We start from the raw sequence: 26043 nt of genomic DNA on the forward strand, positions 1-26043 counted from the left end.
AAATTGAGAAAGTAGGCGAAACTCGCCTTGTGAATATCAGTTACAGTTAAAAATAGTTGGTTCATTTTATTATTTATTGCGAGCGTTTTTTTTCAGATAGCAACATCCCTACTAATATTAGAAATGCGAAAATAACTCTGTCTGTTACTCAATCACGCCTTAACTACTGAACCAATTTGCATGAAATTTGGTATAGAGATATTTTGATACCCGAGAAAGGACATAGGCTACTTTTTACCCCGGAACATAGGATTGGTTTTAGTCCGGAAATCCCACGGGAACGGGAACTATGCGGGTTTTTCTTTAACTGCGCGGGCAAAGCTGCGGGTGGAATGCTAGTTTTTTATATGTAAATTTTCGGCCGATTTTCCAATCAAATATATTATTGTGATCAAATTTCGATCAGTAGGCAATCGAAGTACTTAGGTACATATAAATAAAACAAGGAATAATATAAAACATCAGCATATATTTTCACTAAAACGTAACAAACATTCAGTTATAACATAGATATCTACATTATTATTTATTACATATTAGGCATACATTACTCACTACTTGTTCTTACATTTTGTTCAAACATTATAGATTCGTTCGTTTTAATATTCATGAATGTTACCATCTCTTAAAGCAGTATTATGTCCAGTGTGTAAAAGAGACAGAACTATAGGTCGTCTAGCGCCATCTCTTTCTCAAACTGAATACATATAATAATGCTTTAAGACATCGTGGTAATCCTTTGGAAGTTTTTGGATGCTTACTGCTTGTGGGAAAATAATCAATAATACACATTGACAAAATACAACAAAAAAAAAAAAACGAAAAAAAAATTATCAGAAAAATGAACATTTAAGATATTATTTTTAATTTTTAGTACTGTATCGTGTGACAAATATATAACTAGACTGATAAATAAACTTACAAAAAAGGCGGTCTTATAACCTACAAAGATTTATAAAATAATATTCGACATTCGCGATCAAAACTGTTTCGTTTCATTGCAATTTTTTTTATTATCGTTATATTTCAATGTGTAAGATCGTGGTGGAGAATTCTAAAACACTATGTAATTCTTCAAAACTATTTCAACAAACATAATATTAAACATATTTTAGAGAATTCATAAAAAATTGTTCCTATGTATAGTCAAATACAATTACATATTTTGAAAAGAGGCAAGAACTCTGTAACTATGATAAAATAAGAAGAAATTAAAACATTAATAAATGAACGCATTCTAAACTGTTTTTCCTAACTTCTTTTACACAAATCTGAAGAAATGCATTAAAACAAAATATGATTAACATTTATTAATAACTCTATTACAAAAACGGCTCAAAACAATATTATGCTCTGTAATAAATTACATTGAATACAAAATAAACACAATTTAAAGTAAGTAAAATGATACAATGCATAACAAAATTATATGTAACACAACTTTATGCCTTAAGCTCATACATAATTAAATAATGCATTACCATCGACAAACCAAAAAAAAATCTAATCTATACTAATATTATAAAGAGGAAAGGTTTGTATGTATGTATGTATATATGTATGGTTTTCACGCATAAACTACTGGACCGATTTTGATGCAATTTGGCACAGATAGTCTTTAGACCCTGAGAAAGAACAAAGGCTACCTTTTATTGCGAAATATGTACCACGGGCGAAGCCGGGGCGGACCGCTAGTATCTTATAAAGTTAATGAAATTGATATTTTGTGTTTGATTGATAAATTGATATTAATAACAGCACACAGCGTCCTTCAAATACAAATTTAAAAGCAATACTAGCCAGATATTGTTTGCCTCAAAAAAAAATAGTAAAGACCATTTTTACCGTAAATCTCCGTCTTAGAATAATCACAATAATTTATTATTTTTAAACATATAATATGAAAGATACTATCTTTTATTAGCTTTTTCAAATAAAAAATGTTCTTACTGAAACAAATACAAAAAAGCAGTAGCGTTGTTACATTGAAAAATTAGCAAACAAACGCTAAACATGGTAATAAATGTTAACATTTTCTATGAGCGACTAAAATCTAAACTAATAACCTATATCTGATTTATGTATCAATTTCCTACACGTATGTGTTAAATAAAATATAATACTACCAACAATTCCAATACCTTTAATTAATAATAATATCGAAAAGTTAAATCAAATAAAAGGCAAGTTACATAAAATGAATTTTCAGCCTCCCTTTCTGTAGTCAATTAAAAACTGCGAAAGTAGGATTAAAAAAAAAAGACGTGTGTCACTCGGGGACTGCCGCGGTAAAGCTATTGCATGCTATGCCTTCAAGCCACACCTTCGCCCGCCCGAGTGGGAAGCGTGAGGTTTTTTCGTTACGGAATTTCTGGATTCGGTCCCCGCGCTCAAGGCCCGCGATAGAAGCTATGCAATAGCTTAAAAATATTTTTAATTGAAGCTTCACAAAAACGTTACGATTTGAAAGTGACGTTATCTTAAATTAGACTAATTTTGGCACCATAGAAATACCAATTAAAATGAGAATAAATGAATCATAATATCAAAGTATGTTATTTTATAAAATAATACTTCATTTTATACGCATTCTAACGTCAATAAAAAATTGCATATTCATTTTTTTCTATGATAAATTGAACGCACACAAATTTTATATTTTAATTGAAATATAAAATTTGTGTGCGTATAATAAATATAGTATCCGTAAGTTAAAAAAATTAACCAATTATTATTGAATACTAAATATTCTTGTTTAGTATTTTGTTAGTGTTATATCATACACGCATGTTATTAACTCCTTTATTCGACATAAAATAACAGTTCTGAAAAACCTACTAAAATGTGAAATTAACGCAAAAGCTAAAGTTTATTTTCAAGTTTAAGTTTCATTTTTTATTATTGCCAATTTTTTTTCAGGTCATAGATTAAATAGACAAAGACAACACTAATTACACCTTAATATAAAGCCACATTCATACAATTATCAGTCTTTTTCATTCAAATTATTGATACTGTGCGTTTAACTTTAGTGCGATATCGAAATCACTACAATTCGGTACCGTTATCGATAGGTACCGGTATCATACCGATATGATTCAATAGCATAGCCGTTATTAACGGTTATAAATTTGAAGTTTATTCGCGTACTAGATAGTGTACATAGTTAAATGATTCTTTTTTAGCGTAAAATCGATACAAACTTCGATGTGAAAAGTGTGTATTCTATTAAATAATAGTTTTTCATAAATGCAGTAAATTATAGTATTTATTATTTAACATGAAATACTTCATAACGTTTTTATTCGTAATTCACATTGTTATTTAACCGACCGTTGATATATTTTACAACGATTATTATTAGCGGGCCAACTTAAATGTTAAATTAAGACTTCTCTACGATACTAATCATTGTTAAGTTTCGCTTAAAGAAAAACAGTCAGAATTTTAACATTCGTTTTTTATTATCGTCATAAAACTGATAAAACTGACTGAAATATGATGATATTTAAATAACGTTAAATATACAAAAGATACACTACATTACGTATTGCAGCTACTTATAAAGCTAGGTCTATTCATAGTAATTTAGTAAGACACTATATTCCGGAGTTGAGCTTCGTACTCATGTTAAACATTTGTTGATCAACAATTGATCCGATTGTTGTTGAATACTTTGTTTAATTGAGAAAATTTCAATAAACTCTCATGAAATTTTCAAAAATTCAAAAATTTCAAACTCTCACAGTGTTTGTCCGCAAAAAAATTGCTTAAAATTGTTTACCATGACTACGAGGACATGCCTAAACAAAACAAATTATAGCAATTGCTGTGCTATACATATAAAAAGTGTCAACTATTGTTATTCTACATAACTTTCCCAAAAACCGTACCAACGCATAGCCATACGCTTCAAAACCGGTATCGTTGTAACGATGTCAAACAGAAGCGTTATCACATTTACATAATACCGTTATCACGTTTATCCAATACCGTTATCACATCAACCCAATTCCGTTACCCCACCGAACCAAATACCGATATCCCACCCATACCAATACCGAAATCACACCGTTATTTACGTTGTCAAGGCAACGCAGTATTCCGATAACGTTTTCAACCCATATCTTCCTACAACTCTAGTATTAACCCCAGATATAGCGGGGTTAATGTGTGCGTTGTGTAGTTCCGATACTTGTGTAGAACAAGCCGCTGCCGGGTCACCAGACCCTGATAGACTACCTAGCCTGAAAAGGGATGATTAATTGATATATGTGAGAATTAATACTAATAACTAATATTGTAAAGCTGAGTTTGTTTAAAAGTTAAGTTGCATAATCGTATTAAACGGATTGTCAGTTGTCACATTTGTACGAAAAAGATAATTTTATAAGCTAATATGTCAGGAAAAAATGCGAAACGAGCAAATGTAAAACTGTCATGATTTTAAAGGAGCAAGTTCTACAGTTTCTTGTCATGTCTTCTCTGTAGAAACTGCTTTCTGAATTGGTGGTAAATGATATTAATCTATGTTATGACGTTTTGTTTGAATAAAATTTAGATGATGTTTAAAAAAAAGAACCACATAAAAAATAATGAAGCCAGCATAAATATTAGCGAATTTATTAATTAACACACAAAAACTTACCAAAACTCATTACCCGGATGTGCATTACCATCCCAAGGGTAGGTCATGACTAACAGTTTTCCCGCGTGTTCGCCCGTCAATTTGGAAGATGGTTCCCTTTGTTCGATTTGTACGTTTATACCACCTTTGAATTAAAATTATCAATTATTATAAGAAGATAAAACAATTACATTTTGTCATAAAACCAAAATTCGATGTGATGGAGATAAAATTAATATTACATAATTGAGAAAAAAAATCAAATACGTTATTTGGCAAAGTTTCTAAAGATCTATGTACTAACCTAATGTTTGTCATATAAGTAAAAAAATATGGTAATCAATACAAATAAGTGTTTATTTAAATCTTGAATTTTATTAATTTCACTATCTACAAGGATCTAAAACATTTATCTGGCACATATTTATAACTAAAATTGGTAATAATATTACAATAATCTTACCTTGAGGATGTCGTTTACTTTCAAAGAATATTCGTTTCTCGGTAGGCGATACACCGGATGCAGATTTATTTGAAAACAAATCTGTAAAAAATTGTCATATTAAAGCCGATATCGTTATAAATCGGTATGTAATTTCGTTATCGGTGCGTTATACCGTTATTACAATATAATACCGATATTTAGAACATTGAATTTTTAATAAATAGGTAGTAGTTTAAATACAAATAAGTATTCTACTAAAGATAATTTTACATGATGACATAAATATGATAATTTTTAATTTATGCTTAAAACAATTACAAATATTAGATTAAAATTGGTTTAGTTTTACGAGCAAATATATTTGATAACTCACCTACTATAGGTTTACTGGGTTTTATATACGAAAAATTAACATCTGAAACATGGTTCAACAAATCCTTTTTGAGAAAAGCTCGAATTCGCTCCAAAAACGTTAGCACGTACACGTCAGTTTGGTGCGGACTCATCTTCCAAACGCCTAGACCTGAAATGATAAAACTTTTTTTCAATAAATTTACTTTTAAAACCCTTCATTCACAAGCAGGGCGGAGCCGGATCGAAATGCTAGTTAATTCTACTAATATTATAAATGCGAAAGTTTATGAGTATGTATGTATCGATGTTTGTTACTCTTTCATGCAATAATTTGGCATGTAGGTATCTGAAGACCCAGAATAACTTATGCTACATTTTATCCCGGAAATCCCACAAGAACGGGATCTATGCGGGTTTTTCTTTGATTGCGCGGTCGAAGCCACTTGTTTGTGCCACGCGTTAATATCAGGAACTACTGGTCCGATTTGAGAAATACTTTCGCTGTTAGATAGCTCATTTATCGAGGAAGGTATAGGCCTATATATTATTATCACGCTAAGACCATCAAGAGCGGAGCAATGCGGGGGGAAACCACGGGGCACTAGTAACAATCCATACTAATATTATAAATGCGAAAGTAACTCTGTCTGTCTGTCTGTTACTCAATCACGCCTTAACTACTAAACCAATTTGCATGAAAATTGGTATAGAGATATTTTGATACCCGAGAAAGGACAAAGGATAGGTTTTATCCCGGAAATCCCACGGGAACGGGAACTATGCGGGTTTTCCTTTGAAAACGCGGGCGAAGCCGCGGGCGGAAATCTAGTTAGTATTATAAAGAATTAATATACTAACCACATCCAATAATATTCAAAAACACATTTCCCCCATCTTTTCCCCTATATTCTGCTTCCAATAAAGCGCATTCCGCTAAAACACTTATCCGCTTGTAATAGAGCTCATTATCGAACACACCGCGTTGTGTCTTCACATAACGTTCTAGAAATTTCTTTTCGTCGGGTTTTTCTGTTATATTCACGTATGCTGTAAGCTCTTGGTATGTGTAGCTGTGGGCCTGTAAGTTGTATGAGAAAAAAATAGTATTTTGCGAGATTTTTTGTTTCTTATGAAAAAAATAAATATCTTCAGTGTGAAAAAACGATATACTTTTTACGTCTGCTACGAATTTTCAACATAAAATATGTGTATACACGTCTTAAAATGGATTAAACTGATTTTTTCGAAGCATGCAAAAAACATGCATATTAACTACATGTTTTTTTCGATCCTAAATATTTAACTCAATTAAAAAAAAATAAGCAACTATTTATAAATCACAAACAGTATACGAGAACAATATTAAATGACATTATCAGAATCTTTGTAAATAGTAATAAAATCAGACAAATGTATAAAAATGATCCTAAACACATATTTACTACCCTAGTACAATTTTGCATTATTCTTACTACCTCCAAATAAAAAAAAACATTTCCTACACGAACAGAATTTCGCATTTTTTTTCTGGTACGCAAAAACTAATAAATAAATCCTAGAAAAACCAAAAAAAAATCTTAAAAAACCAACCTGATAGAACTCCGACCAAATCTGCCTCCACATATGTTTCGCCGACTGGTTATTCCTCACATACGTAGTTTTCAATACATTTAAACACGTGGTGGGAGTGACTTCCTCACCATAACCGTTTTCTAGAACATTCTGTTGTTCCGTTATTACTATGTCCTCGTATTCCATACGTTCTGGACGCTCGAAACGCGGACCGATAAGGCCTAGAATGAAGGTAAAAATAGAGAAAGGTATATTTCATTTGTCAAAACACGCTAAAGATTTTCAATCGATTTAAAAGGCCCTTTGTTAATTTTTTTTAGACACACTTTCTAAAATTAAAATCCGGCTTGAAGGACCAAAAATGTAAAAAATAATAAAATGTTAAAATTTTGTTCATACATGTTTAGTTAATGGTAAGATTGTATCATTAATTAAGTGGTTATTTGTGATCTGCCTTTTCTTTACTAATATTATAAAGCTGAAGAGTTTGTTTGTTTGTTTGAACGCGCTAATATCATGAACTACTGGTCCGATTTAAAAAATTATTTCGGTGTTAGATAGCCCAATTATCGAGGAAGGCATATATCATCACGCTAAGACGAACAGGAGCGGAAAAATGCGGGGAACAGCTAGTCACTACATAGTATAAAACAAAGTCGCTTTTTCTGTCCCTATGTATGCTTAAATCTTTAAAACTACGCAACTGATTTTGATGCGGTTTTTTGTAATAGAGTGATTCAAGAGAAAGGTTTTAGTATATAATTTATTAGGTTTTAGACAAAGCGGCCGAAGCCGCGGGCGGTAAGCTAGTATATTATAAAGCTGAAGAGTTTGTATGTTTGAACGCACTAATCTGAGGAACTACTGGTCCGATTTGAAAAATACTTTCGGTTAGATAGTCCATTTATCGAGGCGGAACAATGCGGGGGGCGGGGACACAGCTAGTAAATGATAAATGACAATTATGTAAAAATAATTTCTTACAATTTATACCCAATCTTACCAATAATAACGGCCTCTTCTTGCACATTATCTTCATTAACGATACCATTATTACATCTATTCCCATCGTTGATACACTCAGTGTACCCACTAATATAGACCATAGCACTAAGTTTGATTTCATCGTAACTCAGACAAGTGTCTAGTTCAAGGGGAGGTTTCTGTTGTAATGTACCTATTTGTTCCCACCCGTCGTTGCTATGGAGATTGGGAAAAAAATAAATAAAAATTATATCAAGTTATGGTATATTATTATTTTGTGAATGATAATTCTAGTAAAAATAACATTAAGTAACCAATAAAAAATTAAATGTGTACACATTAAAACTCTAATTATTCTTTAATTATAAGGGAAGTTCCATGTCCCCAAGTGGGGTAAGGGGCAGATACATTATACATCTGTTTCACTGATCGATTTTCTTTAGGGACAAGTAGGTGATCAGCCTTCTGTGTCCTACGAGATCAAGACATTTTTTTTTTCTTTGTCTCCACCGGGAATCGAACCCAGGACCCCTCGGAGCTCGCGTCAACTACTGTACCAAGGAGGCGGTCAAAGAAGTAAAAAACTTTAATAATAAGCAGTCTAAATTATTAAATTAACATATTGAAAACAATCACAGAAAACACAACTCAACTAAACAAAAAGATCGTGCACGCCACACGTGTCAGAAGTGAAACTTCTTTGGCGAGATTCAAAATCGTCGCCTTACTCCATGACGTGACGGTATTGTCATGACGTGACCTTAAAATTTAACTCTCAAGTCTCAACGTGCCTATATAAAAGCCTGCAAAAATAAAAATAAAAAAAATATAAAACTTACCCACTCTCACCAGACAATAGTTTATATGTATCCTTTTTGGATAGGAACGCTACAGCTCGTTTCTTTAACAGCCTATCAATGAATTCTGGTACGGTCATATTGTTGTATAATGCTTTTTCTATTGACGAACCAAATTCCCTGAAAAAATTATATTCGCCATTGTCATCGGATAATTCGTAATACAAAATATTCAATCATAAAATTAATAAGATGCTCAATCCTATACAAAAACGCACTTAAATGTGTTCGTCAAAATTCTACTTGAAAGAAATAAAAGCTAAAGCAAAATTAAGTTTATTATAATAATTTTAAGGGTCACAAAACACACAATAATAAATTTTAACTGGATAAGCATTAAGCAAGTTGGTCAATATACAAAAAAATAAATTCAACCATATTTGGTTGAGTTAAAGTCTAATTTAGGTTGGAATTTTGGTCTGTACATTTTTTTTGTTGCTGATTGTGTATCAAGTTTTTATTAACGCTTAAAGGCAAAATTAGCTCTATTATCACTGCATCCTTTCCTTCTTATAAATAAAAATCAGAGAGATACTTATAACAGTCTTACAATAATATTATTTCCTATACTTAATAAAATTTTACCTTTTATAAATCAAAAAATGTGTCATTAACAACAGCACTCTCTCATGTATTATTGGATAAGTGGATATAATGTTTCTCTTTAATCTCTCTAGCGGCTTTCGTTCTATTAGTGTTTCCAGTCTGAAAAATAATTTTTATTATAATCAAGTTGAATTTAATTAATCAATATTTTATTTATTTTTCCATTTGTTTAAGGACTTAAGGCCGTGTACGCGGTCCGTGCGCTGTTTGGCTCAAATATGTGATTTTTCAAACCAGATTGTCCATCAACCACTTATCTTACAAACATATGAATTACTAATAATTTTAGGAAATTTTATTGTCTATGTAGTTAGTTAAGAGTTTTTTTCAATTAATACAGTATTTCTGAATACCATCAAGATAACTGAGCCGATGATTACTTGATTTCACTTTTAGTGTCAATTTCGAAGCTAAAAATATCTGAAATCGCTGACAGATCTAACACACAATTATTTTTAACTAACTGCAAAAATCCTTATTAAAATAGTTAGTTAAAAGATTTTTTTATTTTGGACTCCTAACTTACGAAATTAAAATCCGAACAATGTGAATTTTTTTAGAAATTATAGTCGACAAAATGATTATTTTCACCAAGATATTTGACTTTATTGAATATAATATAATACATATTGCAATAAAAGAATGTCTTACTTATAAGATAAAATTTAAAAAATCAACTAAGGTACCTCTATTATTTTTCTACAATTTTTTTTAAAGTACTATAAAACACTGCGCGCGACCCGATTAAAATCAGTCGGCAGCGAGCCTTTCCAGAGAGAGGACATGTTGCTCGGCGCTCTCCTGCGGACCTATTCTGTTCATAGTAAAAGGATAGCGCAAGCCGCGATCTATCGTAATAGATCGCGGAGTTTTTGACTTGCGTTAAATAGAATATGCGCTCTTAATATAAATCTAATAAAACAGTTGGTTCCATTTCAGTTGTCATTGAAGTGAAACTTTTTTAGTCGTTTTGAGAGTAAAATTCCAAGGTCACGTCATGGCAATACCGCCACGTCATGGAGTAAAGCTACGATTTTGGTAAATAAGTTTCACTTCTGACTTGTGTGCTCAACATACACACTTTTTTCTTTTAATTAACTTCCAAAATCTAGGTAAGATTATATGTTTGTCAGTATGTTCATTAATCTTTACATACCTGACAGTTTCAACGGGAAATGAAATAGGGAACTTCTTGCTTCTCTCTATGATTTCTGTCACATCATCAGTCAACTTTGGTGCGGGCAAATCTATGCATTGTTTCAATAGATCATTCATTTCTTTGCCCATGCTTGGATAACACCAGTCTGGTTTACACCTAAAAAATATGTGAAATAAAGTAAAATTGCAGTTAAATAAATAAATATTTTCGGGACTATATTCACACACGGCACTATCTGATCCCATACTAAGCTTTCGCTTGTGTTTTGGAAACCAGATGGCTGATAAACATACATATATAATTTTAAATAAATACTTATATAGATAATTAACACCCAGACACAGAGCAAATATCTATGTTCATCACACAAATATTTGCCCCGGGTGGGAATCGAACCCACGATCAGTGGCTTGGAAGGCAGGGTCACTACCAACCAAGCCAACCGGCCAGTCAAAAGTTAAAAGTAGTACGGATGTTTATTCAAAGGGTTATTTATTTATTTTTACATACATAGATTCCTTACAGCTATTTATTGCTTGTATAACAATATTTAAACTTTAACAAACAATATGTCAAAAAAAAGGAATACCAATAATTATTATCAAGGGTGTGTATATGTGTGATAAAATCTTGTAACTTAATACAGGTTTTAAAGCAAATCACATTTAAATAGACCTTAATAACCTTAAGATATATCCTATTAGGATTAATAGGATATATCTTTCATTCATAGTGGTTCATAGTGGTTGGTATAATATGTTTTTATACTGATCAAAACAATTGCTACTTCTATAATTGTCAATACAGGGTGTAATCGTTAAGTGTGCACAGGCGATTATTCCGTAACTATTGCAGATATCAAAAAACTTTAAACTGTTTTCGAAAGGCCTTTACCTAATGAGTAAAATGACATTAATAACTTTTTAAAAATAAATCGGGAAATAACCAAAAAATTTACATATAAATAGTTATGAAATAATCGTCTGTGCACACTTAACGATAACACCCTGTATAGAGTATAGACTGAGATTTTTTTTAGTCTCCACTAGTATTGAATCCTTGATTGTAATGTTAAAGAACTATCCTTTATTAACATAGTTGTGTTGTATTAATAAAACTATAATACAATTTCTACAGTGAGCAATAAGATTACCTATCAAATATGTTTTACTTCTAATTATATTTATACATATAACTATACATAAAAATTATCTAATTCAAAATATTTATAAAATAGCTTATTAGCAAACACACATATAACAACAAACATAATAGTAGGAAACCTTACACACACATTCAAACAGAAATCGACATAACAAAACTGTTGTATGGCTTTATTGTGGTCTGATTGTACATTGTAATATGACATTAACTGTATATCTATGTGTATAGCAATTAATCTATTTAAATGTATGTTAAATTCTCAGACGTTTTTGGGTCACGGAAGAATTCCAACCAATACCCGCGGCCCCATCATTAAAGCAGCTTGACGGAACACAGTGGGGTTTTAGTCGGTAAGAATCCGACATAACCCACGACTCCTTCCCCAGGGGCCGTGGGTATCTTTGGAAGATTTCCCCACTTAAAAAAAAGGCTCTAGCGTTTCTCTAGCTTAACCAACTTTAATAGTTATTTGTATATGAAGAATAAGCTGTAATTATTTTTAAAATTCTAAGTAAAGATGTTTCTAGAAACAGCTAGTTTGTCTATAAATAAATTTCCTTTTATCACATCATAACTTCAAAAACATTACAGATTTTATTCATTATCTTCTAGTTTTCATATTACATAGAAGATAAATTGCGGTGTGCGGTGTACTGTGCAGCCACACACAACTCATAGGCAAAAGTATTTATTTAACACATGTTTTGATAATTATGACATAAGCTACATCACTGCTAAGTATCATCAATAATCGTGCAGTAATTTTCGCGTGAAACATACATCTATAGATTCACAAAAAAATTTATATTAGTAGGAAGTTGAATAAATCCATATTTAAAAGAGGATGTGAGTCATAACATTTACAAAGAGTGGGTTTTATGATGTCAGCTTTTTTAACATATCAGAATACTACTAAGTTGATTCATTTAGGTATACAAATATTGAGGAAGGAAAATTAAACTTACCATGGTATACTTTGAAACTGGCGTAATATATCCATCCTGAAATGCTTTCTCTACAAAAATTTGATTATAAAGCAAACGCAAAATTAACCGGCAAATGAAATCAAATATAGCAAACTCACAGGAAACTGTTTTGTTAACGAAATAACAGAAAGTAAGCGACGCACTTTCATGTGAAATAAATTAAAACATTGCAGTTTATACAGTGTTTACAAATAAGTATGATTTACGGTCTATTGCGTTTATATTAAGGAATTGTTTTATAGATCAAAGGACAATTCTAAATAACAAAGTGCCGAATAACAAATACGTTGACAAAATTATGATGGAAATTGCGAAACTGCGAATCCTGCGAAATTACGATTTGCTTTTGCTTTTGCGAAATTTTACCAAGTGATTGTTAATGTCAAATGTCAATTTTTTTATGACAATTGACAATGACAATTTTTTTATGACAATTGACAATAGTCCAAAGTCAAATATTTTTGTATTAAGGTTGATGTTCCGACCGTCCCTCCATACATTTTTGATTACCTCTAAACACTTAACACAGACACTATTTCTTTAAAACTAATCATTTTATCACTTCTCTATAATGAAATGTGTGCGCGTTCGACCTTTTTAATCAATAATTTACAATATTTACTTAGAAAAACAACAGTAAAATACCGGAAAAATTTGACACTTCTACAGTAGTGTGCGTGACTTTTGCCAAGCGAAACACGACATAAAGCACGACATCTAGCGCATAGACTATATACTTATTACAGATCTAGCGCGTCAATGTCTAAACGAAAGGCGATGTTTAGACATTGACGCGCTAGATGTCGTGCATTCGCGTTCGTTATCTTATGCATAATGAGCATAATTCTAATAAATCAAAGTTCTGTGTAAAAATTGAGTAATTTCATTTCCAATCGTTCAAAGAAAATAACAATAAAATAAAATAAAACTAATGACCTTAGAAACTATGTTTTTTTTTTATTTATTACTCATTATTGTTCGTCCGTCGTAGGTCTGTAAACTGTATTGTACACTGAAGGTAAATGGTACTGTAGGTACTTTAGTTCGGCGTCGTCGCTCGTCGGCTTGATATAAAATTACATTCTTGATTTCATTGACACGCGCTATGATTTGCGCGCGGAATTTCTTGTGTTGTGAATTTATTTTTGTATGCTATGCATTTTAATTGATTCAAATTGCAATGTTTCTCTAGTATGCATTTGAGACTATATTGTAAATTGTAATAATTGATCGTGGGTATAGTAATTAATTATTCTAATAACGCAATTAGTAATATATGTATTTTCGGTGGGATTCAAAACAAAAAATTGGCCCGTGATTTTTATGAAATTTCACCACATTGCAAATCACATCAATCATAGTTCATACACATGTATGACGAAAGTGATTAGTATTGTGGCTAACATTGACTCATCAGTTCATCACTGAAACCAGTGATAAATCAGTACCTATATCATATTGTGTTTGAATATTTTTAAACAATGATATAAGTATACAATTATTATAAATCGGTAAACTATCAAAGTAATCACAAACTTGCAGGTGGCGTTTTGAAGTTCTGTCTACTCATACAGAAAAATGGAAAACTTGTTTTTTTTGTAAACAATTTATTACTCATGTTGTTTGGCAACTCGAAGCGTGGTCGTCCGTCGTAGGTACTTTTGTTCGGCGTCGCGTCGTCGTCCGCGTCGGCTTGATATAAAACATTCTTGATTTCATTGACACGCGCTATGATTTGCGCGCGGAATTTCTTGTGTTGTGAATTTATTTTTGTATGCTATGCATTTTAATTGAATCAAATTGCAATATTTCTCTAGTATGCATTTGAGACTATATTGTAATAATTGATCGTGGGTAGGTATAGTAATTAATTATTCTAATAACGCAATTATATTTTCGGTGGGATTCAAAACAAAAAATTGGCCCGTGATTTTTATGAAATTTCACCACATTGCAAATTATATATATACAATTACAATTACAATTATTATAAATCGGTAAACTATCAAAGTAATTACAAACTTGCAAAATATGCTTTTCCGAATTTTCAGACAGACACACAATTTTATTAGTTTGTTTTAGCAAAGTAGGTACCTATACCTATACGCTTAGGGCGCGTTCCCACTATGTCGTAACGACTAATTTATCGTTCGACGACTGTCGTCTCTACCTGTTCCCATTATAACGATTGTTTGTCGTCAACATTTTTTTATCGTGTAGCGACTGTCGTATCTAGCTGTTCCCATTGGATCGCGACGACATTTTATCGATTCCTGGCAGTCGCTTTGTCGTTTACACATCATCAGCAAGCTACAAATCTAGTCGCCTCTGCGTTCGCTTGGTGATTACCAGTGCGTTTACTCTCCTGAGTTCAATGGACGTCATAGAGTTGCCGTCCACAATTTTTTTATCGTTTTACGACTGTCGTGCTTGCCGTTCCCACTGTCACGACAAAGGGTCGTCACTGCAAAAACTGTCGTAGACGACAGTAAATTGTGTCGTTCTAAATGTGAACACCTCCATTTAAACATATAAGCCACGACACTTAAAACTACACGATTATCTGTCGTCACGACTCACGACACGGTGGGAACGCGCCCTTACGTCGCGCGTCGCGTCGTCGAAAACGGTGCGCCCAGAAACAAACATACCTAATTCAGTTACAATCCTTTTTTTGTTCCGTAATTTATTGTATTTATTCTAATACGATTTTTTTTATTCGTCGGCCAGTTCTACTAGGTATAAAAAGATAAAATTGAAATATAATTATTGTAGCGACAGCCATATTATGTTACTATGTTTTCGTAAATATGTTTTTCACCTTCCTGGTTATTTTCACATAATCTTATCTTCTTCTTATATATAAAAATGAATCGCAAAATGTGTTGGTAAGCGCATAACTCGAGAACGGCTGAACCGATTTCGATCATTCTTTTTTTATTATATTCCTTGAAGTACGAGGATGGTTTTTATGTAGAGAAAACGTAAATATTATGTACCACGGGCGAAGCCGGGGCGGACCGCTAGTATATATATATAAATGAATCGCAAAATGTGTTGGTAAGCGCATAACTCGAGAACGGCTGAACCGATTTCGATAATTCTTTTTTTATTATATTCCTTGAAGTACGAGGATGGTTCTTATGTAGAGAAAACGTAAACATGTACCACGGGCGAAGCCGGGGCGGACCGCTAGTTACATATATATAAAGCTACACTACCACTGACTGACTGACATCGCTTTTCTCGGAAACTATGTGGAAAGTTGGGGGGATTTAGACGTGATCGTGTAGAGGTGCGCCGAGTGACCAGAGGAAAAATATAGCGATCTCGATCATCTTCGAAAACCAAGTGGACCCCTGGAGGTGCGCAAAAACGGTGATACCTGGAGGGGGGGTGTCTGAACAAAAAATGCTCAGAACTGGTGGCGATTACCAGGGGTGGTGGAAAAATGGGGATTTTCGCAAAAACAAGATGGCCGCCGTACTTTGCCAAAATCGCCGTTTATGAATCCTTACGTCTCAAATTTGGCACACGTGCTCTGTTCGAGCCGGCGAATCGATCGGTGCCCCGTTCGAGTGGCTCCGGGCCCCAGTTTCCGACTTTCATACATTGGAAAATCGAACGGCCCGCGGAAACGGTGCGAGTTGGGTGGGGGGTGTCGGAACTAAAAATGATCACCACCCTGGGACGCTACCAGTGAGCCATAGTGGGACGTTCCATTTTGGAATTTTTCCATTTTTGGCGCAAACATAAAAACGTAAATTTAGCCAAGGTGGCACGACGGAGAAACACACCAATGACGCATTCATACTCACCCAACTCCCAGGATATCCAGAAAAATCCGAAATTTTGAACTTTCTCACATCCCGCGGAGACGGTCAACGGCCCGCGCAAACGGTAACAGCTACATCTGGGGTGCTCGAACTAAACTTGGAGTAGACCTCGAGCAATTACCACAGATAGTGAAAAAAATTCAAAATGGCGGAAAAAATGGCCGCCGCCATACAAATGCTAAAATGGCCATCGCTGATCCGATCGCGCTGAAACTTGGCACAGGGGCTTTAATCAAGCCGCACATTAAGTTGGCATACTCATAATCGAGTTTTCACCGCTGGTTTCCGAGTTTCATACAACGCGAAATTCGACGGCTCTCCGAAACGGCGCGAGATAGGTGGGGGGTGTAGAACTAAAAAATGATCAGGAAGATGGGGTGCTACCAGGGCAATGGAGAAATTTCAAATTGGCCGTAATTTTTTTTTCAAAAATGGCCGATTTTTCGAGGCAAGATTGTGGCGCCGGTTACTTCACGATCGGTCTGAAAATTGACTTTTGTGCTCCAATTGGCCAGATTTACAATACTGCATACTCAGAATTTCTCTCCGACCCTCGGTTTCCATTTTCCATACATCACGAAATTCAACGGCTCTCTGAACCGGTGGCAGGTAGGTCGGGGTCGCCCAAGCAAAAAATGCTTCAAAACCTGGTCCGCTTCCAGGCATATAAATTTTTTTGCTAAAAAGCGAAATTTTTTTTTTCGCAAATTTTGTATGGAAATTTCCATAGTAGGAAGGGTAATTGAATAGCAACGGCAAAAGACGGCGCCGCGGGCTGCTTGCTGCCCGCCCACCGCGCAACCTCGAAGGTCGACAGCCTCCCGCAGTAGAAAATATTTATTAACTTTTGAACTACCACACGAGCCAAGCGAGCGAAGCGAGCGAATCACGGCAGCGGCTGGCGTAAATATTCAAATAGGTAGCGAGGAGCGAAGTGACGAGCGAGTTAGGTTAACTTTTGAACTACCGCACTAGCCAAGCGAGCGAAGCGAGCAAGTCACGTCAGCGGCCGGCGTAAATACTCAAAGAAGTAGCGAGGAGCGAAGCGACGAGCGAGTTAGGTTACTTTTGAACTACCGCACTAGCCAAGCGAGCGAAGCGAGCAAGTCACGTCTGCGGCCGGCGTAAATATTCAAAGAAGTAGCGAGGAGCGAAGCGACGAGCCAGTCAGGTTAATTTCTGAACTACCGCACTAGCCAAGCGAGCGAAGCGAGCAAGTCACGTCAGTGGCCAGCGTAAATACTCAAAGAAGTAGCGAGGAGCGAAGCGACGAGCGAGTTAGGTTACTTTTGAACTACCGCACTAGCCAAGCGAGCGAAGCGAGCAAGTCACGTCTGCGGCCGGCGTAAATATTCAAATAGGTAGCGAGGAGCGAAGCGACGAGCGTGTTAAGTAAACTCTTGAACAGTTTATTATGAAAAGTCACTGCCCGCTATCGATTAGACACCTCAAAATGATGAAATTCGGGGATCACGTTTCAATAATTTAACCAATATTTCAATAAGTAATTTATAAACAGTTTCGACTGACTGTAGAATCGCTGTTAGCAGATGTAACAAATGGACAGGAAATTCAAATGCATTTTCAACTGACTGAAGATTTCTGCCCTGGGATGAGCCGCGAGCTGCTTGCAGCTCGCGCACCACGCACCCTCGAAGGTAGACAGCCCCCCGGAATAGAAAATATTTGAATGAGAAATTTATAAGCACTTCCGATTGACTGTGGAATCGCTGTTAGCAGATATTAACAAATTGAAGGGGAATTTTTATGCATTTTCAACTGACTGAAGATTTCTGCCCTGGGATGAGCCGCGAGCTGCTTGCAGCTCGCGCACCACGCACCCTCGAAGGTAGACAGCCCCCCGGAATAGAAAATATTTGAATGGGAAATTTATAAGTACTTGCGATTGACTGTGGAATCGCTGTTAGCAGATATTAACAAATTGAAGGGAAATTTTTATGCATTTTCAACTGACTGAAGATTTCTGCCCTGGGATGAGCCGCGAGCTGCTTGCAGCTCGCGCACCACGCACCCTCGAAGGTAGACAGCCCCCCGGAATAGAAAATATTTGAATGAGAAATTTATAAGCACTTCCGATTGACTGTGGAATCGCTGTTAGCATATATTAACAAATTGAAGGGGAATTTTTATGCATTTTCAACTGACTGAAGATTTCTGCCCTGGGATGAGCCGCGAGCTGCTTGCAGCTCGCGCACCACGCACCCTCGAAGGTAGACAGCCCCCCGGAATAGAAAATATTTGAATGAGAAATTTATAAGCACTTCCGATTGACTGTGGAATCGCTGTTAGCAGATATTAACAAATTGAAGGGGAATTTTTATGCATTTTCAACTGACTGAAGATTTCTGCCCTGGGATGAGCCGCGAGCTGCTTGCAGCTCGCGCACCACGCACCCTCGAAGGTAGACAGCCCCCCGGAATAGAAAATATTTGAATGGGAAATTTATAAGTACTTGCGATTGACTGTGGAATCGCTGTTAGCAGATATTAACAAATTGAAGGGGAATTTTTATGCATTTTCAACTGACTGAAGATTTCTGCCCTGGGATGAGCCGCGAGCTGCTTGCAGCTCGCGCACCACGCACCCTCGAAGGTAGACAGCCCCCCGGAATAGAAAATATTTGAATGAGAAATTTATAAGCACTTCCGATTGACTGTGGAATCGCTGTTAGCAGATATTAACAAATTGAAGGGGAATTTTTATGCATTTTCAACTGACTGAAGATTTCTGCCCTGGGATGAGCCGCGAGCTGCTTGCAGCTCGCGCACCACGCACCCTCGAAGGTAGACAGCCCCCCGGAATAGAAAATATTTGAATGAGAAATTTATAAGCACTTCCGATTGACTGTGGAATCGCTGTTAGCAGATATTAACAAATTGAAGGGAAATTTTTATGCATTTTCAACTGACTGAAGATTTCTGCCCTGGGATGAGCCGCGAGCTGCTTGCAGCTCGCGCACCACGCACCCTCGAAGGTAGACAGCCCCCCGGAATAGAAAATATTTGAATGGGAAATTTATAAGCACTTGCGATTGACTGTGGAATCGCTGTTAGCAGATATTAACAAATTGAAGGGGAATTTTTATGCATTTTCAACTGACTGAAGATTTCTGCCCTGGGATGCTTCGCGGGCTGCTTGCAGCCCGCGCACAACGCACCCTCGAAGGTGGGCAGCCTCCCGAAGTGGAAAATACTTGAATGGGGAAATTATAAGCATTACCGACTGACTGTAGATTCGCTGTTAGCAGATGTAGCAAATGGACAGAAAATTCAAATGCATTTCCAAATGACTGCCCTATTGCTTCAACCCAGGGGCAAAAGGGGCTCGCGGGCTGCTTGCAGCCCGCGCACAACGCACCAGCTAGTCTTATATATAAAAATGAATCGCAAAATGTGTTGGTAAGCGCATAACTCGAGAACGGCTGAACCGATTTCGATAATTCTTTTTTTATTATATCCCTTGAAGTACGAGGATGGTTCTTATAGCTAGAGAGCTAGTTAGTTTAGTTTTAGTGCAGTGGCAGTGTAAATGTTGTTGTTGAGGTTATGTAAATTTAACACTTTATTTAACTACCAAGATATAAAGAAATGAGGATAGGACTAGGACACAATAACTATTGGTTGAGGTATTTATAAACTCATAATATACTTTTAAAAAAATCACGTTTTAATAAATTTCTAGATTAGAACAGCTGATTCAAAATAGCCTAAAAAATCTTAATAATAATAATTACGCTTCACAGCAAGAAGAAATGTACCATATTATGTACCCGCACAAAGTCGATATTGTGTTGCCTACCGTTCGACTCAATGGCTAGGGTTGTAACTACCTTTAATAATTATTACCAAACTAATAAACCGAGTGATGCGAAATAATGCGGGATTTACACGGGTCGATTTTCGTCGTGCGGCTAGTTGCTTGACAAATCGCCTCATCATGCCGCATCGCTAGCCTATTTACACAGGTGACTAAAATTGCACGCAGCTTGATCATTTTTTTATTCATGGATGGCAACCATTGGTTACATGCAGCGAGCCATCTCCTGCAACTGATCGTTTTACACGGTCGATATTAGTCACCAGCCGCATGCGACCGGTCGCCGCGCGGCAAAAGTCGGATGCTAGTCTACTTTGGGGCTTGCGATTTTAGTCACTTGCGGCCTAGCCGAATCGCCATTTAGACGGTCGATTTTCGCCGTGCGGCGGAAATCGTGCGGCTTTAGTCACCCGTGTAAACACCGCATAACCATAATTCTTTTAGAGTTTGATAAAATTATCAGGCAGGTATTTTCTTTAATCCTCTGAATTCTCGGTTACTAAATTGTATCGTTGAAATTATTCTTAATCGCGTAAATTTAATAAATAATCATATGGAAAACACTTTTCATTTGTTTTTTTACTTTCACGCCCAACTACTATACAATAATTACGTTGTTTCGGTATTTTGACGAGAAAACGCAGGAAACACAGTTGACCGTTACGTCAAAAACCGCTCCGTAGTATTTTTACATTTAAAAATAAAATACTGATAAAACTCAAGTAAAATATAGTCTAAATTCTTAAGTTAGATACAATAAAGAAGTGTAAGTGTTATCCAAGTGAAACAAATTCCAATAATAAAATAAATGACCGAACAAATAGTTAGTCACTCAAATTCAAGAAAAGTGATTTGAACTAAGAAGAATTCAACAAAAAACAATTGAGTAAATGGATTTTACCTCACTGCTCACAATAAGTGCCGTAAGTTACCTAAAATACTGCAAAAATTCCATATAGTAAGACAAATAAAACTTACTTTAACCGTAACTGTTAAAACTCTCGAAATCAAGCAACAACTCCAAATTCAAACTATAACTTTCAAGGATAAATGAAAAACAAATAACTAGTGGAATTGACAAAAATGCAAATTTTCAACATAGAAAATAAATTCTAAAGGACAAAATATATAAATTAAATCTTGTCCCTGGGACCGTTATTACTACCTACATGACATGAGAGAAATCTAGATACTAAAACAGCTGGTATATATTTATAAGGGTTATCACTACTAAATACTGATTATAGCACGAGTCAGGAAAGGAAATCTATCTATATCTAAATATGGATGAAGAATTCGTAACTCTGCGGAAATATAAATCCCAAACACTCAATACATCCTTAAACTCTTCATTCAGGTCCTTGCATTCCACTATTTCACCAAAAAGCCTACCTGACTTATCAACTGTAATAAATGACAGAGAAGAACTTAAAGAAGAAATCCGAAAATTAAGTTATCAACTACAAGCTGCACATAATGAAATTGACGAGTTAAACTTAGAAATAAACTCCCTAAAAAAACTTACCTCATCACAACAAATCACAATATCACAATATAAATCTATCTGCACAACGCCCACCGTATTAAAAACTTCAAGTGTTAGAAAACGGCGTAAATACTTAAATGAATCTACTCTTGATGAGCAACTTAGTAATAGCTGTACAGACTTGAATTTAAACTATAAACAAAACAAAGATTACATAGCCTCACTTGAAAAAATATCACTACCCTCAACATCGAATCATAAAACATCTAAGAAAAACGCATGCTCCTCGTCACTAGATGGCCAACAAGAAAAATCGACAAATTCAAAGTGTCCAATAGATATTAATCACAAAATCGTAAATAATGAAGCACCCTATCCAACACAAGATGGCGCGGAAGCAAACTCTTCCACATCAGTACTCTCGCTAGATGGCGCTGAATTAAAAACTAATACAGATAATAAACGCATTATTTTACCTGTGAATGAGTCGACAAATGAGAACAAAATACTAATCCTAGGTGGACAGCAATGTATCGGTTTATCAACCGCATTGATACAAAGCAGGGAAAAGACAAAGTACCTAAAATATGCGATAAGTTCGTTTACAAAACCGTATGCCTCAACCCCTGAAATAATGAAAAATGTTTCCAATTTTCCAGATTCTTCCAATAATGTCCTAATTTTATGTATTGGCGAGCATGACAAAAATCCCTTTGAAATAATGTCAGAACTCATAGTTATCCTAAGAAATATTAAAAATGCAAAAGTAATCTTGTTAAGTGTAATTAATAATCTGTACCTAAGCGAAAAAAAGTTAAATGAGATGTTATATTATGTATGTAATAATTTTAAAAACTGTGACTTTGTAAATCTAAAACCCTATTATAGGACAACTAAAATGTACTATTTTGAACTTTGTAAAATTCTCAACTATAAAATTGACATGTATTACTATACAAAAACATTTTTAACTTTCAAAAAAAGCCATTATAAAAGACAAAAAACGTTTTCTGTAAAAAAAGAGTTGCCTCCTGAAAAAGGTACCATACCATACTACTTTCCTATTGTTTCAAAAACAAAATGTTCAAAGCCGTCGGATTTACACGGTAGTTCGATTCCAGACACGTCAGTAACATTTTTTCGAAAGCTAAACAACAAGAGTCTAACGTAGCTAGTCTATTACATCAAAATATTGCGGGCCTACTTAACAAAATGCAACTTATTGAAGTTACAATTAACGAGCTTTCGGAATTTGGTAATAAAATTAACTTTATTTGTTTTTCGGAAACTTTTATAAAAGCAGGACACGAAACATGCATACAATTACAAAACTTTAAACTTGCAAGTTCCTTCTCTAGACGCAATGAAAAGCGAGGAGGAGTATGTATCTTAACTGACAAAACTATACAATCAATTAATATACCGTACTGTAATGAAATTTCGGTGGAAAAAGTATTTGAATGTTGCGGAGTCGAAATACCAAATATGAAAATGATTATTATTTGTATCTATAGGACACCAGATTCTAATAGTACCAACTTTCTAAACATTTTTGAAATTCTTTTACATAAAATGACTTCTAAATCAAATAAAAAAATCATAATTGCTGGCGACATAAACATTGATATTTTAAAAAATACACCCATTTCCAATAGTTTTAAAGAAATCTTAACGGCCTACAACCTTTATTTGCACATAAACCAACCCACGCGGCGAAACTCCTGCTTGGATGTTATCATAAGTAACATTAGAGAGTCAATTGGCAAAGTTCATTTTCTTGATCTGTCAGACCATGAAACTGGCCAAACGTTACAATTTCCCATTTCCACAGTGAAGAAAAAAAATCACATCTTTATAAAAAAACGTTGTTACAGTAAAGAAAATACGAAGAAATTTGTAAATGCTCTAAACAGCTTATCCTGGACCGAAGTTCTACAACAAACCTCAAGTAATGAAGCTTTCAATGAATTTCATGACATAATTAAATTATTTTTTGATCTATGCTTTCCTATAAACAAAATCAAATTAAAGAACAGTGTAGCATCACCCAAATGGATTTCAAAAGGTATAAGAATCTCAAGTCGGAATAAACGTAAGCTTCGTCATACATACTACAAAAATAAATCTGAAAATAACAGAAATAATTATAAAAAATATGAAAGAGTTTTAAAAAAGTGTATTGTATCTTCTCAAAAATGTATTAACCGTAATTATATAAATAAATCAAAAAATAAATCAAAAGCTACATGGAATATAATATCAAATAAAATTAATAATAGTAACATGTCTGAAAATATCGAATATATATCACAAAACGATATTGTAATAAATGAACCAGCTAAAATTGCAGAAGCATTCAATACGTTTTTCAATAGACATAACTCCGCTAATGGTTCTGGTTCTGCTAAGTATAGTATTGTGTCTAACGAATCCTCTATTTTCTTATCTCCGTGCATAGAATCCGATGTTTATAAAGCTGTACAATCCTTGAATAATACTGCAGCAGTAGGATATGACAATATACCAACATGTACTATTAAAATGTGTATTAAAGTAATATGTCCTGTATTAGTCCATCTGCTTAATCTATCTCTTACACAGGGTATATTCCCTGATAGACTCAAATATTCAGTCATTAGACCTATACATAAAAAAGGCAAACGTCAGGAATTAGTCAATTATAGACCAATTACCCTTATACCAATAATTGCAAAGATTTATGAAAAAATTATGTATAGCAGGTTAAATCGATTTATAAGTAAATTTAATATCATTAAACAAGAACAGAATGGATTTCAACAAGGTAAATCGACCACACTCGCAACTCACACATTGACTAAAAATATAATTGACAACATTGATAGGCGTAATGAGGTATCTGTAGTCTTCTTTGATATGAGCTGTGCATTTGACTGTGTGGACCATGAACTTTTACTCAGCAAATGTTTTCTGTACGGAATAAGAGGTCCAGCGCACAAGTGGTTGACCTCATACTTGACAAACCGTATGCAATGTGTAGAGATATCGTATATAGACAACAATTCGTTAAAAAAGTCGGTAAGATCACAATACGTACATAATAAATACGGAGTGCCACAAGGCAGTATCCTCGGGCCTCTCCTGTTCTTATTGTACATAAATGATCTTCCTAACGTTACAGAACATAAATGTACTCTGTTCGCGGATGATGTATCCATCACCATACCTCGTAACAAATTGACCACCTACAAAGAAGACATTTATTTGACTATCAAAAATGTAACAGAATGGCTAAAATATAATAATTTAACTCCTAACATTACAAAGACAAAACTAATGCAATTCTGTAATTATCATAACATTAGACATAACCTTGACATAACTTATAATGGACAACGTATTGACGAAGTTACTGAAACGGTATTTTTAGGTATCACATTAGACAACCACTTAAATTGGAAAGCTCACACGGATTCTGTTTGTACCCGTGTAAATAAGTTTGTATTTGCCCTCAGAAGAATTAAACAGATTATTGATGAGAGAGCGGCAATCATTGCATATCATGGTTATGTTTCATCGTTGCTTCGGTATGGTCTTATTTTATGGGGCAACTCTACAAACGTAAAAAAAGTTTTTATAGCTCAGAAAAGGTGTATCAGAGCAATATGTGGAGTAGGGCCCTTGGAAAGTTGTCGAGATTTATTTAAGCGACTCGGACTTTTAACACTTACTTCCTTATACATCTTGGAGGTTGGAATATTTGTGAAACAGCATCCCTATATATACATTAGAAGTTGTCAAAATAGTCAGTACCCAACCAGGGATCCTCACAGATTGCAACTTCCAATTTGTCGCACTGCTTTATGTAGCAAAAACAGTCATTTTATGAGCGCGAAGATATATAATAAAATCCCGATGGCATTTAAGGAATTGCCCATGCAATTGTTTAAACTTAAATTAAAAAAGTGGCTGCAATCTCATTGCTTTTATAATATAAATGAGTTCTTTGCTTTACATTAAAGATAGGAAAGGATAATAATAATAATATTTGTAATGTAAAATGTTAAAATTAATCTAAAAATATATTGTATTTTAGTTAGTTAAATACACATAAAATATTTGTATGCCAGTTGATGGCGAATTGTGCGGAC

The 26043-nt window shown here is 34.5% G+C and overlaps 1 protein-coding gene across 1 annotated transcript; it reads right to left on the reverse strand.

Annotated features, from left to right (window-relative positions):
- Positions 1–4016: 4016 nt before the first annotated feature.
- On the reverse strand, positions 4017–13098 carry LOC149898562 (ADP-ribosylarginine hydrolase CG3568-like). The gene is made up of 12 exons (XM_090114945.1): positions 12853–13098; positions 12734–12783; positions 10602–10760; positions 9425–9544; positions 8822–8959; positions 8002–8198; positions 7017–7219; positions 6285–6504; positions 5446–5595; positions 5091–5171; positions 4649–4772; positions 4017–4247 (listed from the first exon to the last, which is right to left on the reverse strand). Exons 1-12 carry the CDS (start codon positions 12901–12903, stop codon positions 4079–4081), a joined length of 1662 nt encoding a protein of 553 aa, XP_089971071.1. The 5' UTR covers positions 12904–13098; the 3' UTR covers positions 4017–4078.
- Between the last annotated feature and the right edge of the window lie 12945 nt (positions 13099–26043).

Source organism: Colias eurytheme, chromosome 22, assembly GCF_061535395.1.
Source record: "Colias eurytheme isolate Ceu_HAF_F1 chromosome 22, ilColEury1 Martin Lab GWU primary, whole genome shotgun sequence".
Lineage (NCBI taxonomy): Eukaryota > Metazoa > Arthropoda > Insecta > Lepidoptera > Pieridae > Colias > Colias eurytheme.